The sequence below is a fragment of the Schistocerca americana genome, chromosome 11 (genome assembly GCF_021461395.2).
Source record: "Schistocerca americana isolate TAMUIC-IGC-003095 chromosome 11, iqSchAmer2.1, whole genome shotgun sequence".
Classification (NCBI taxonomy): domain Eukaryota; kingdom Metazoa; phylum Arthropoda; class Insecta; order Orthoptera; family Acrididae; genus Schistocerca; species Schistocerca americana.
The window spans coordinates 110,878,420-110,893,500 of record NC_060129.1 but is presented as its reverse complement, the minus strand read 5'-3'; the positions used below and the strand labels follow the sequence as shown (position 1 = coordinate 110,893,500).

Sequence of the window (15,081 nt, the reverse complement as noted above, 5' to 3'; positions counted from 1 at the left end):
GTACTGGAGGGAAGCGTGGAGGGTAAAAATCGGAGAGGGAGACCAAGAGATATAGGTTGCAGTAGGTACTGGGAGATGAAAAAGCCTGCACAGGATAGAGTAGCATGGAGAGCTGTATCAAACCAGTCTCTGGACTGAAGACCACAACAACAACAACAACCAGTGTATCTCGCGCATCTCTGGATAGGCAACCCAACTTGCATCGTTCGCCTCCAGGTAGGGACGACGTAGGCTGGTTGCCGTGCTGGAAGCGGCCGCCTGGACAGAGGCAGGCTCCAGAGCGTGCGCCGAGCGTTACCTGCGTGGCGTCCTGGATGGCCTCGAACAGCTTGAGCGCGTAGTCGTGCATGACGAAGGCCTTGCTGGTGCCGGCGATGGCGTCGTGGTGCTGGAAGAGCGCCAGCGAGCGGCGGGCCCGCACCAGCCGCTCAAAGTCGCGCTCCAGCAGCCGGCGCATCACCGACGAGTTGGACGGCGCCGACGAGGTGGGCGGCCTGGAACAACACGGCCCAGTCTCACCACAGGCTGAGCCAAACACTCGAAAACCTCTACAGGCAGAGACGTGGGAAGAATAGAACCGTGTGACGGCTGCGGTCCAAGCTGCTAGCCTGTAGTGACACAAGTACCTATGTGCGAGCGGCCACCCGAAAGAAACCTAACTCCATTTTTTCTGAGCTTATTTATAGACATTTTCTACATCTACATCTATATCCATACTCCGCAAGCCACCTGACGGTGTGTGGTGTGTGGCAGAGGGTACTTTGAATACCTCTATCGGTTCTCCTTTCTATTCCAGTCTCGTACTGTTCGTGGAAAGAAAGATTGTCGGTATGCCTCTGTGTGGGCTGTAACCTCTCTGATTTTATCAAAATGGTTCAAATGGCTCTGAGCACCATGTGACTTAAATTCTGAGGTCATCAGTCCCCTAGAACTTAGAACTACTTAAACCTAACTAACCTAAAGACATCACACACATCCATGCCCGAGGCAGGATTCGAACCTGTGACCGTAGCGGTCGCACGGTTCCGGACTGTAGCGCCTAGAACCGCTTGGCCACTCCGGTCGGCTCTGATTTTATCCTCACGGTCTCTTCGCAACATATACGAAGGAGGGAGCAATATACTGCTCGACTCTTCGGTGAAGGTATGTTCTCGAAACTTCAACAAAAGCCTGTACAGAGCTACTGAGCGTCTCTCCTGCAGAGTCTTCCACTGGAGTTTATCTATCATCTCCGTAACGCTTTCGCGATTACTAAATGATCCTGTAACGAAGCGCGCTGCTCTCCGTTGGATCTTCTCTCTCTCTTCTATCAACCCTATCTGGTACGGATCCCACACTGCTGACCAGTTTTCAAGCAGTGGGCGAACAAGCGTACTGTAACCTACTTTCTTTGTTTTCGGATTGCATTTCCTTAGAATTCTTCCAATGAATCTCAGTCTGGCATCTGCTTTACCGACGACCAACTTTATATGATCATTCCATTTTAAATCACTCCTAATGTCCACTCCCAGATAATTTATGTAATAAACGATGTATTGACACACAGTCGCCGGCCCTGGTTGCCGTGTGGTTCTAGGTGCTTCAGTCCAGAACCGACCGCGCTGCTACTACGGTCGCTGGTTCGAATCCTGCCTCGGCCATGGATGTGTGTGATGTCCTTAGGTTAGTTAGGTTTAAGTAGTTCTAAGTTCTAGGGGACTGATGATCTCAGATGTTAAGTCTCATAGTGCTCAGAGCCATTTGAACCATTTTTTTGATACACAGTCAACATGGGTTTAGAAAACATCGTTCCAGTGAAAACAACTAGCTCTTTATTTACGTGAAGTGCTCAGTGCTATTGATAACGTATTCCAGATCGATTCCGTTTTTCTGGACTTCCGGAAGTGTTTTGACACTCTACCACACAAGCGGCTTGTAGTGAAATTGCATGCTTATGGAATATCATCTCAGTTATCTGACGGGATTTGCAATTTCCTGTCAGAGAGGTCACAGTCGTAGTAATTGACGGAAAGTCATCGATCTGTTTTTGTATCATGAATAACTGTGTTATTTTCTTTGAATTTGTTATGTAAAAATGTATTTAATGGATTTAAGATCTTCATAATTTTACATATTTTATGTGTTTGTCTAAGGCAATATGTATGGCAAAGTGTTTCATTGATTTTGCTTAAATTTTGAGTGATAATGTTGCTTAAGAAGCAGTGAACATTCCAGCAATTTAAATAATTGAAGTAGGTAATCAGTTTTCTTTTTAATATTTCTATATGTTTACTTTTAAATTTTAATTTTTCATAGGGAGTTAAGCTGTACTCTTGCTTCCCTTTTTGTAATTAATTTTTTTTCTTTTCTTTCTCATTTATATTTTAAAAAAAAATTAAGTAGAGGGTGATGTAGGGAATCAGCCTACTCACGCCGTATAAAATTCACATCAGTCTTTCCATTGTGTGCCAGCCTAGTCCGCTGTAACTAGCTCTGACGTCATAAATGTTGCGCAATACTTTAAAAATCAAGTAAATAACCTGAAACGGTTCTAGCATGTCAGGAGTAATACTGAATCAACATGTATTGAATATCAGTTCAATAACTTTAACCATTTTCGAAATTTGGACGTTTTTCTGTAAAAATAATTGGCGCAACAGAAAAGAGCTAGAAACTTAAAAATTTATATTTAGATTCCTTTTTCATAATAATTTAGTGGAAACAGTATTTTGGATCTCAGAAATTAAAATTTTAGTTGAAATTCATGATTTTCTGGTTTTTGTCTTAAAAATTATGGAAGCAGGATAGATTAAGTAGGCGAATAAATAAAACTAGGATGTTTAAATTTAAGTGGAAGGGAGATCCGCTATAATCATAAAGATGTGAGAAGTTTCAATTGAATAACTATAAAACTATAGCGATAGCGTATCTCCAAAGGGCAAGTTCAGAGCTCGTCTACTGCGTGTAGTGTAATTAAATTAATTCTCTCGCCCAAAATATTTGACTTAGCCATGTCAGACTTTTATTATGATTACTTACCTGTGTGCTGATTGCGCATTTAAATTGAGAGCTTCATCGGCCATCAGCAAAGGAAGCGATGATTTATTCAGTAACTTAAAGTGGTGCGTTACTAGCCCAGCGGCCAGTCGGGAGAGCCGATTTGATCAGGCGTTCCCTTGGCCGTCCGCACCGCTCCGCTTTATATTTAAGAACGCTGCGCTAGGAAGCAGGGCCCCAGTTCTCTCCAGACGCTGAATAGCGCACCACCTGTGCTGGGAGTCGCGTCGCGTCAGTATCGTTGATATAAACAGCCTCGGATGCCGTAATAAGTTACTCGGGATACGCGTAACCATGAAATCGTTTTCGAGTGAAGTGTTAATTCTGGGATAACTTTAATGATCTATCTTCAGTTTGCGTATGTCGTATTTTCACGTGCCGCCGCGGGACAGACATTCTACCATTATTTAGCGTGGCGTTTCATGAACATTATCATCAAATTATGGCGAGCATTCACTTAAACCTTTATTTTGAACAGTTATAGTTGCATCAGCGCATTAGACTCTGAACTGCTCTGGTAGTTGGATTGTCTGGTTTCTTTTTTGGTCTGTGACTTTCAGAATATAGTGAACATTTTATAGAGAATCGTTTTTTGATTATGAATCCCAGACAATCTCCTAATTCCTCAGAGCTATAAGCTGTAGCTATAAGTGTATTTCTCAGATGAAGTGGGCACTAGGAATTCTAAGTACAGGCTTCACGTTTTGCTAATCACTTTCTGGTTGCCAATATTGTAGTTAGAGAGCCAGTGTTGAGAACAGCAAAAGACAGCATAAATAATAGGAACATTTGTAATAACAATTATTCGACCCGCCGCCCCACATATGTTGCTAATCGGCCGGGAAATGCATCTTTTCTACATTACATTCTACATTTTATATAACAATAATTCCACCCGCTGTCCCACATAAGGTGCATCGGCCGGGAAATACAGAACATTTCCATAACAATAATTCCACCCACCGCCCCACAACACGATCGTCTTTTTCGAAACCCATGCTGGTTCCTACAGAGTAGATTTCTAGTCTCCAGAAAAGCCATTATACTCAAACATCTCCAGAAAAGCCATTATACTCAAACATAATATGTGTTCCAAACTTCTACAAGTCCAACTGTTTTGGCTACAAAGTCCTATTTTTCAACTAAACATCGGTTCAGTGAGACGGCCTTAGGCCACCTTCGTGGGAGGCCCTGTATGGCTGCATGGAACCACCCTACTGGTCGACGTCTTGCCCCATCAGTAACCTCCCCGTCACCCACGTACTGCTTCCTGTCTAGGGCATCCTTCATTGGGCCAAACAGATGGAACTCGAAAGGTGCGACATCCGGGCTCCAAGCTGGAGGAGGAAGAACAGTCCAATCACGTTTTGTGAGCTCCCCTCGGCAGAGCAAACTTGTGCTTAGCCTTGCGTTGCGTTGTCGGAGGAACCGTTCGTGTCCATTTTTATGGCGACGAACTCGCTCAAGCCGTTTCTTTCCTCACGGTGGCACTTCAGAGGTGATCGTTGCACCATTTTGTAGGATATCCAGCCGAGAATAACTCCTTCAGCGTCCCACAAGACTGTCGCCATGACTTTATACCGCCTGACGCTGCGGTTTTTTCGGACGCAAGGTGGTGTGGCGGCAATCCATGGATGTTTTGTTTCCCGTTCGCCGTGATGAACCCATGTTCCATCGCCTGTGGCGACGTTCGACAAAAAAAATTGTCATGCTAAGTCTCGTAACGCGCAAGCAATTCCGCAGATACGAGGTGTGGCTAGAAAAAAACCGGACTAGTACTGGTGAAACAATAAAACGAATGCAATAAGGCTGAAAGTCGCGTGGCCTGTCACGTGACTCTCGCTCCGCCTACTGCTCGAGTTTCATCTGCCTCCTGCACTCAGTCTGCCCGTGGCGTCTGTTTTAAGTAGTTGACGTTTTGTCTGTGCGTCGGAAAATGTTGAGTGTACAGAAAGAACAGCGTGTTAACATCAAATTTTGTTTCAAACTAGGAAAATCTGCAAGTGAAATGTTTGTAATGTTACAACAAGTGTACGGCGATCATTGTTTATCGCGAACACAAGTGTTTGAGTGGTTTAAACGATTTAAAGATGGCCGCGAAGACACCAGTGATGACACTCGCACTGGCAGACCATTGTCAGCAGAAACTGATGCAAACATTGAAAAAAATCGGTAAACTTGTTCGACAAGATCGCCGTTTAACAATCAGAGCAGTGTCTGAGTTAACAGGAGTTGACAAGGAAAGTGTTAGGCAGATTCTTCATGAAAGTTTCAACATGAACAAAGTGTGTTCAAAAATGGTTCCAAAGTGTCTCACAATTGAACAGAAGGAACGCCGAAGAATGATTTGTTCTGACATCCTGGAAAACATTGAAAGTGATCCCACCTTCTTACAAAATGTTATTACTTGCGATGAACCTTGGTTTTTTACTTACGATCCCGAAACTAAACGCCAATCGATGCATTGGAAAACTCCTGGTTCTCCACGACAAAAAAAAGAACGAATGTCAAAATCGAAATTCAAGGCAATGATGATTGTTTTTTTTGACATCAAAGGGATTGTGCACATTGATTGGGTACCAGAGGGACAAACAGTGAATCAGCATTACTACATTAGCGTCCTGGCTACCCTACGTGAGCGAGTACGGAGAAAACGGAACGATTTGTGGAGAAAAAAGTCATGGTCCTTCACCAAGACAATGCCCCAGCTCACAGTGCGTTGTCAGTGAAGACGTTTTTGGCAAAACACAACATTCCCATCTTAGATCATCCACCCCACTCACCTGATTTGGCCCCCTGTGACTTTTTTCTTTTCCCTAAAGTCAAGTCAGCTTTGAAAGGAACTAGATTTGAGACTGTTGAAGCAGTAAAAGGAAAAGCGACGGAAGTAATGTATGGACTTACCGAAAATGATCTGCAGCATTGCTACGAACAGTGGAAAATTCGTATGGAGCGGTGTAGAGACCGAGGAGGAGAGTACATTGAAGGAGATAACATGAAATTGTAAATAATTGTAAATAAATGTTTTTTCCAGCATCAGTCCGGTTTTTTACTAGCCGCACCTCGTATGGTCCTTCGTTGCTCCGTATGTTCTTCTGTTGTGCCAGCGGGCGCTCACCTTTGAGTTCGCCAGGCAGGTGGACGAGTGTGTCAGCACTACCAACGCAGACGTTGAGGTGAGCAGCGAGATGTCTGACTGCGATCTATCGATTATCTCTAACGAGAGTGTCCGCACGTTCCAACACTGCAGGAGTCACAGCTGTGCGCGGCCTTGCGATGAACACAGAAGCCTCGCCCGATGATTCACCGTGCTTTTGTTCACTGCCAGCTCTGGGTAAACAATCTGCAAGTGCCTAAGCATATGTGCGACGCTCTGGTTTTCCGCCAACAGAAACTCAGTGACACCTCACTGCCTGGACAGCACCTCTGTAACCGACGTCATATTGAAGCCTAGGTATAGCGCCGACCACCTATCGGAACTTCATGAAACTACAGGAGCCGAAGAAAGAATATTCTACTATCTCCCTGAACAAAGAATCCTTTCAGCCGAATTTGGCCGAGAGAAAATTAATGTGTTTCATTACTTATACAATACTGTCCATTACAATTGCTACACCACCAAGATGACGTGCTACAGACGCGAAATTTAACCGACAGGAAGAAGATGCTGTGTTATGCAAATGATTAGCTTCTCAGAGCATTCACACAAGGTTGCCGCCGGTGGCGACACCTGCAACGCGCTGACACGAGCAAAGTTTCCAATCGATTTCTCAAACACAAACAGCAGTTGACCGGCGATACCTGGTGAAACGGTGTTGTGATGCCTCGTGTAAGGAGGAGAAATGCGTACCATCACGTTTCCGACTTTGATAAAGTTCGGATTGTAGCGTATCGCAATTGCGGTTTATCGTATCGCGACATTGCTCCTCGCGTTGGTCGAGATCCAATGAATGTTAGCAGAATATCGAATCGGTTGGTTCAGGAGGTTAATACGGAATGCCGTGTTGGATTCCAACGGCCTCGTATCGCTAGCAGTCGAGATGACAGGCATCTTATCCGCACGGCTGTAACGGATCGTGTAGCCACGTCTCGATGCCTGAGTCAACATATCGGGACGTTTGCAACACGACAACCATCTGCAGAGACAGTTCGATGAGATTTGCAGCAGCACGGGCTCTCAGCTCGGAAACCGTGGCTGCGATTACCCTTGACGCTGCATCACAGACTGGAGCGCCTGCGATGGTGTACTGGATGACAAACCTGGGTGCACGAATGGCAAAAAGTCATTTTTTCGGATGAATCCAAATTCTGTTTACAGCATCGGGATGGTCGCATCCATGTTTGGCGACAGCGCGGTGAACGCACATTGGAAGCGTGTATTCGTCATCGCCATACCGGCGTATCACCCGGCGTGATGGTATGGGATGGTTTCGGTTTCACCTCTCGATCACCTCTTGTTCGCATTGACGGCACTTTGAACAGTGGACGTTACATTTAAGATGTGTTACGACCCGTGGCTCTACCCTGAATTCGATCCCTGCGAAACCCTACATTTCAGCAGGATAATGCACGACCGCACGTTTCACTTCCTGTAGGTGCCTTTCTGGATACAGAAAATGTTCGACTGCTGCCCTGGCCAGCACATTCTCCAGATCTCTCACCAACTGAAAACGTCTGGTCAATGGTGGACGAGCAACTGACTCGTCACAATACGCCAGTCACTACTCTTGATGAACTGTGGTATAGTGTTGAAGCTGCATGGGCAGCTGTACCAGTACACGCCATCCAAGCTCTGTTTGACTCAATGCCCAGGCGTATGAAGGCCGTTATTACGGCCAGAGGTGGTTGTTCCGGGTACTGATTTCTCATGATCTATGCACCCAAATTGCGTGAAAAAGTAATCACATGTCATTTCTAGTATAATACATTTGTCCAATGAATACCAGTTTCTCATCGGCATTTCTTCTTGGTGCAGCAATTTTAATGGCCAGTAGTGTAGCATGCCCCTCGCACAAACAAGAGAAGTGTTGCACACCTAATCTCGGGAACACAAGGATGCTTGCGCAGCGCCCACAGGCTGATGTGTTTCGGAACGTTCTTCGGAGCTTCCACGGCGTCGCGCGCGCCCACCCATGGCTTCAGCCGCAGCCGGAAACCGCAGAGTCTTGGCGCCAATTAAGCGACGCACGCGCTGCGCCGCACCCTTTCTCAGAATCCTTTATTGGCGGAGCCAGATTAAGTCTCTGCAGTCTCATACATAGCCCATCAGTCTGAATAAGGTTCTGCCGTCCTCGCTTTGTGCCAGGGTTAAAATGGTTGCTGCTGATATTCCCCGCCAATTCTAATTAATGCTCTGCAGCAATCCAGCTACACCGTGCAACACAATTAAAGGATCACAGTTTCTAAATCCCACAATTCTCTCCCGTTGCGACGCAGAGGTTTGAAAATCGGCTAAAAAGTGCCTGCAACATTCCTCTGCGATGAAGCAAAAGCGTGGAGTCCCAGTCTTCAAGAAGGGTCGTCGAGCAGATGCGCAAAACTATAGACCTATATCTCTGACGTCGATCTGTTGTAGAATTTTAGAACATGTTTTTTGCTCGAGTATCATGTCGTTTTTGGAAACCCAGAATCTACTATGTAGGAATCAACATGGATTCCGGAAACAGCGATCGTGTGAGACCCAACTCGCTTTATTTGTTGATGAGACCCAGAAAATATTAGATACAGGCTCCCAGGTAGATGCTATTTTTCTTGACTTCCGGAAGGCGTTCGATACAATTCCGCACTGTCGCCTGATAAACAAAGTAAGAGCCTACGGAATATCAGACCAGCTGTGTGGCTGGATTGAAGAGTTTTTAGCAAACAGAACACAGCATGTTGTTATCAATGGAGAGACGTCTACAGACGTTAAAGTAACCTCTGGCGTGCCACAGGGGAGTGTTATGGGACCATTGCTTTTCACAATATATATAAATGACCTAGTAGATAGTGTCGGAAGTTCCATGCGGCTTTTTGCGGATGATGCTGTAGTATACAGAGAAGTTGCAGCATTAGAAAATTGTAGCGAAATGCAGGAAGATCTGCAGCGGATAGGCACTTGGTGCAGGGAGTGGCAACTGTCCCTTAACATAGACAAATGTAATGTATTACGAATACATAGAAAGAAGGAACCTTTATTGTATGATTATATGATAGCGGAACAAACACTGGTAGCAGTTACTTCTGTAAAATATCTGGGAGTATGCGTGCGGAACGATTTGAAGTGGAATGATCATATAAAATTAATTGTTGGTAAGGCGGGTACCAGGTTGACATTCATTGGGAGAGTGCTTAGAAAATGTAGTCCATCAACAAAGGAGGTGGCTTACAAAACACTCGATCGACCTATACTTGAGTATTGCTCATCAGTGTGGGATCCGCACCAGGTCGGTCTGACGGAGGAGATAGAAAAGATCCAAAGAAGAGCGGCGCGTTTCGTCACAGGGTTATTTGGTAACCGTGATAGCGTTACGGAGATGTTTAGCAAACTCGAGTGGCAGACTCTGTAAGAGAGGAGCTCTGCATCGCGGTGTAGCTTGCTCGCCAGGTTTCGAGAGGGAGCGTTTCTGGATGAGGTATCGAATATGTTGCTTCCCCCTACTTATACCTCCCGAGGAGATCACGAATGTAAAATTAGAGAGATTAGAGCGCGCACGGAGGCTTTCAGACAGTCGTTCTTCCCGCGAACCATACGCGACTGGAACAGGAAAGGGAGGTAGTGACAGTGGCACGTAAAGTGCCCTCCGCCACACACCGTTGGGTGGCTTGCGGAGTATAAATGTAGATGTAGATGTAGATGTCACCCTCGGCGACGCTTTAAACATCCAGAAATCGAGAAATGCGAAACACAGGCCGCGGCTCACATGAGACTGATGGGCTACGTACGAGACTGCAGAGACTTAATCTGGGTCCGCCAATAAAGGATTCTGACAATTGGCGTCGTGCGTATCTTACGATCTGTGAGCACTTTCTCAGTAGAAGAAATGTCTTTCAGAGTAGCGAAGATGTCCACGTCCTCATAGCTCTCAAGGTATACACTTGTAATATTATTGGGATTTCCGTAGTATGAAAGCTGTGAGTACCCTTGGAAAGGCATTCACCTATCTGTATATTAAATGATCAACCTATGAGATGAGACATATCCTTTGAAAGACATTTGTTTTATATAATTTATGTAACTGTAAAGATGCGCATCTAGCGCGGACGCTAATACATCGATTGCGCAGTCAAAGAAACATTTTAACAGAACCTGAACAGAACGTTCCGCTTCGATCTAAATAAATGATGACAGTAAAAAACGTTTGTAGATCTTCAGATTTTAATGTACTTCTGCTTGTAATGTGAAAACGTAAAGAAGGTCGAATTTAAGCTGGAAAAGTGAGCAGTCTTGCCAGCGTGCAGACAACATTATTAATTAATAAAATTCAAGTAATTTATGTTCGAAACTGTAAATCGGCAAGTTATTGTTATGACGGTGTTGGACAGTACAAGAATTGTCTTTAACGAAGGAGAAAAGTAATGACTGTAATTTGTGACGAAAACGTAAACCAAGGAGACAGCACAGGGCAGGCTGAAATCTGATCGCACCATACAGTTAGAAAAGTACTTACGTAAGTTATATTGTTTATAAATAAGCCCCAATTTGCTAGTGAGAATTGTTTGAATATATTTAGTGTTTACCAGATTTCTTATTCTGTTGTTTTCCTATATACTTTTTTAACCTCCATGCCATATTATTTTTATAAATGTCAAACAGCCTTTACTACAGCAGAGAATACTGCGGCATCCTGGTCGTGTACAGAAGGCCGCCCCTTGTCTTCTATACAACTCAGAGCTGCCCCATTTATTAATGATTTCATTTGCAAATGCAATTTTTTTTAACTGTTCATTGTTAAAGGTCCCTTAGGTAATTATAAAATTCATACAGATTACGTAAAGAAATCCGGGTTGTTCTTTTCCAAATAATGGAAATCTTTGCGTAATCAAAAAACTAGCCTCCTTCTGACAACAATCAGGAGCTGACCAGAAGGCGGACGTCCTCGACCGCTTTCGTGTGTCCTGTGGCAAAGCTGTGCCAGACTGGGAACACGGCATTCTAGTATGAAACACAGATTTAAATTGAAGGAATTGAAATATATTCAACCTAATAATTTTTTTTATCATACTAGACGCTCTTAAGGTATGACCTTGTAGATGACTTCGGAAGTTCACTGAGGCTTTTTTCGGATGATGCTGTGGTATATCGAGAGGTTGTAACAATGGAAAATTGTACTGAAATGCAGAAGGATCTGCAACGAATTGACGCATGGTGCAGGGAATGGCAATTGAATCTCAATGCAGACAAGTGTAATGATAGAAAGATAGACCCCTTATCATTTAGCTACAAAACAGCAGGTCAGCTACTGGAAGCAGTTAATTCCATAAATTATCTGGGAGTACGCATTAGGAGTGATTTAAAATGGAATGATCATATAAAGTTGATCGTTGGTAAAGCAGATGCCAGACTGATATTCATTGGAAGAATTCTAAGGAAATGCAATCCGAAAACAAAGGAAGTAGGTTACAGTACGCTTGTTCGCCCACTGCTCGAATACTGCTCAGCAGTGTGGGATCCGTACCAGATAGGGTTGGTAGAAGACACAGGGAAGATCCAACGGAGAGCAGCGCGCTTCGTTACAGGATCATTTAGTAATCGCGAAAGCGTTACGGAGATGATAGATAAACTCCAGTGGAAGACTCTGCAGGAGAGACGCTCAGTAGCTCGGTACGTGCTTTTGTTAAAGTTTCGAGAACATACCTTCACCGAAGAGTCGAGCAGTATATTGCTCCCTCCTTCGTATATCTCGCGAAGAGACCGTGAGGATAAAATCAGAGCCGGCCGGAGTGGCCAAGCGGTTCTAGGCGCTACAGTCTCGCCAAGAGACGGTGAGGATAAAATCAGAGAGATTACAGTCCACACAGAGGCATACCGACAATCCTTCTTTCCACGAACAATACGAGACTGGAATAGAAGGGAGAACCGATAGAGGTACTCAGGGTACCCTCCCACACACACCGTCAGGTGGCTTGCGGAGTATGGATGTAGATGTAGATGTAGATCTACTAGCATGCGTACAAAGCGATTCAAAGTGGAACAGTCACGTAAAACTTATCGCAGATAACGCCGGTGTCAGACAGAATCGTCGAAAGAATCCTCGGGAAATGTAGTCCTCCCGCATAGGGGTAGCTCACAAAACTCTGGTTCGACCAACACTTGAATATACTCGCCAGATCGCGATCCGTAGCAGTTGGGTTTGATAAAGAAATAGAGAAGTTCGAAGAAGAGCGCATTCATTCAGTAAACGCAAAAGCGTCGCGGAGACGTTCAGCCAACTGCAGCGGCACACGCTGCAAGAGAGGCGTTCTACATTACATATTGGTTTACTTTTATAGTTCTGGGATCGGACGTTCGTAGAAGAGTAAGCAACATATTGCTTCCTTCTACATGTTCTTGTTATTGTGGTCTTCAGTCCTGAGACTGGTTTGATGCAGCTCTCCATGCTACTCTATCCTGTGCAACCTTCTTATCTCCCAGTACCTACTGCAACCTACATCGATCTGAATCTGCTTAGTGTATTCATCTCTTGGTCTCCCTCTACGATTTTTACCCTCCACGCTGCCCTCCAATACTAAATTGGTGATCCCACGATGTCTCAGAACATGTCCTACCAACCGATACCTTCTTCTAGTCAAGTTGTGCCACAAGCTCCTCTTCTCCCCAATTCTATTCAATACCTCCTCATTACTTATGTGATCTACCCATCTAATCTTCAAAATTCTTCTGTAGCACCACATTTCTAAAGCTTCTATTCTCTTCTTGTCTAAACTATTTATCGTCCACGTTTCGCTTCCATACATGGCTACACTCCATACAAATACTTTCAGAAACGACTTCCTAACACTTAAATCTATACTCGATGTTAACAAATTTCTCTTCTTCAGAAACGCTTTCCTTGCCATTGCCAGTCTACATTTTATATCCTATCTACTTCGTCAATCATCAGTTATTTTGCTCCCCAAATAGCAAAACTCATTTACTACTTTAAGTGTCTCATTTCCTAATCTAATTCCCTCAGCATCACCCGACTTAACTCGACTACATTCCATTATCCTCGGTTTTCTTTTGTTGATGTTCATCCTATATCCTCCTTTTTAGACACTGTCCATTCCGTTCACCTGCTCTTCCAGGTCCTTTGCTGTCTCTGAGCGAACCTCAATGTTTTTATTTCTTCTCCATGGATTTTGATACCTACTCCGAATTTTTCTTTTGTTTCCTTTACTGCTTGCTCAATATACAGATTGAATAAGATCGGGGAGAGGCTACAACCCTGTCTCACTCCCTTCCCAACCACTGCTTCCCTTTCATGTCCCTCGACTCTTATAACTGCCATCTGGTTTCTGTACAAATTGTAAATAGTCTTTCGCTCCCTGTATTTTACCCCTGCCACCTTCAGAATTTGAAAGACAGTATTGCAGTCAACATTTTCAAAGACTTTCTCTAAGTCTACAAATGCTAGAAACGTAGGTTTACCTTTTCTTAATCTAGCTTCTAATATAAGTCGTAGGGTCAGTATTGCCTCACGTGTTCCAACATTTCTGCGGAATCTAAACTCATCTTCCCCGAGGTCGGCTTCTATCAGTTTTTACATTTGTCTGTAAAGAATTCGCGTTAGTATTTTGCAGCTGTGACTTATTAAACTGATAGTTCGGTAATTTTCACAGCTGTCAACACCTGCTTTCTTTGGGATTGGAATTATTATATTCTTCTTGAAGTCTGAGGGTATTTCGCCTGTCTCATACATCTTGCTCACCAGATGGTAGAGTTTTGTCAGGACTGGCTCTCCCAAGGCTATCAGTAGTTCTAATGGACTGTTGTCTACTCGGGGGGCCTTGTTTCGACTCAGGTCTTTCAGTGCTCTGTCAAACTCTTCACGCAGTATCATATCTCCCATTTCATCTTCATCTACATCCTCTTCCATTTCCATAATATTGTCCTCAAGTACATCGCCCTTGTATAGACCCTCTATATACTCCTTCCACCTTTCTGCCTTCCCTTCTTTGCTTAGAACTGGGTAGTATCTACATATGTGTCTCGAAAACACCGTGAAGGTACTTCCTGCGAACTTTTCGCGAGTGGAACGGAATAAGGGGGAAGTGACGCTACTACACAAAGTACCCTCCGCCACACACCGGAAAGTGGCTTGCGGAGTATGGACGTAGTAGATGTAGAGATGTAAGGCCGGTGAATGATGTCACATTAGCGCCAAATTCCACCAGAATCCTGCCGGACGCGAGCGCGGGCGTGTCACAGCATGGGAATGTCGTCACATCCTATATCACCCACATGCCATCCCTCCTTTTAACGCCTTTGCGATGGAGGTTAGAATCGCGAAGTCCAGCGTTGAAATCACAGGCTTTTCTTATCCGCGGCGCAGGAAAATTTTTCAGACGCACCACTGCTCAGAATCGAAACGAAAAGACCTCAGGGGGCGACATAAAGAACGTAAATGAAAACAACCATTCCCTTGCAGCTTTGATTCCCACACATTCGTGGTCGAAATCTTGATGTCGCAGTGAGATGAGCGACAGCAGAATATTCCACACTGGTGACACCCTCTCGGCGTTTCAAGCTTACTCTACGAGCATTGTCCAAGGAATAGAAAAGCAACTGAAATCACTCAACAGAGGAAAGTCCACTGGGCCTGACGGGATACCAATTCGATTCTACACAGAGTACGCGAAAGAACTTGACCCCCTTCTAACAGCCGTGTTCCGCAAGTCTCTAGAGGAACGGAGGGTTCCAAATGATTGGAAAAGAGCACAGGTAGTCCCAGTCTTCAAGAAGGGTCGTCGAGCAGATGCGCAAGACGATCGGCTTATATCTCTGACGTCGATCTGTTGTAGAATTTTAGAACATGTTTTTTTCTCGCATATCATGTCATTTCTGGAAACCCAGAATCTATTCTG

General features: G+C 44.5%; 1 protein-coding gene across 1 annotated transcript in view; it reads right to left on the bottom strand.

The window, feature by feature from the left end:
- The window catches only part of LOC124554176 (alpha-mannosidase 2), a 792,511-nt gene that overhangs the window by 235,315 nt on the left and 542,115 nt on the right, over window positions 1–15,081 (bottom strand). The window contains exon 8 of the mRNA XM_047128249.1: window positions 299–494. Coding sequence (XP_046984205.1) covers window positions 299–494 — 196 coding nt within the window. The remainder of the gene's footprint in view (window positions 1–298; window positions 495–15,081) is intronic.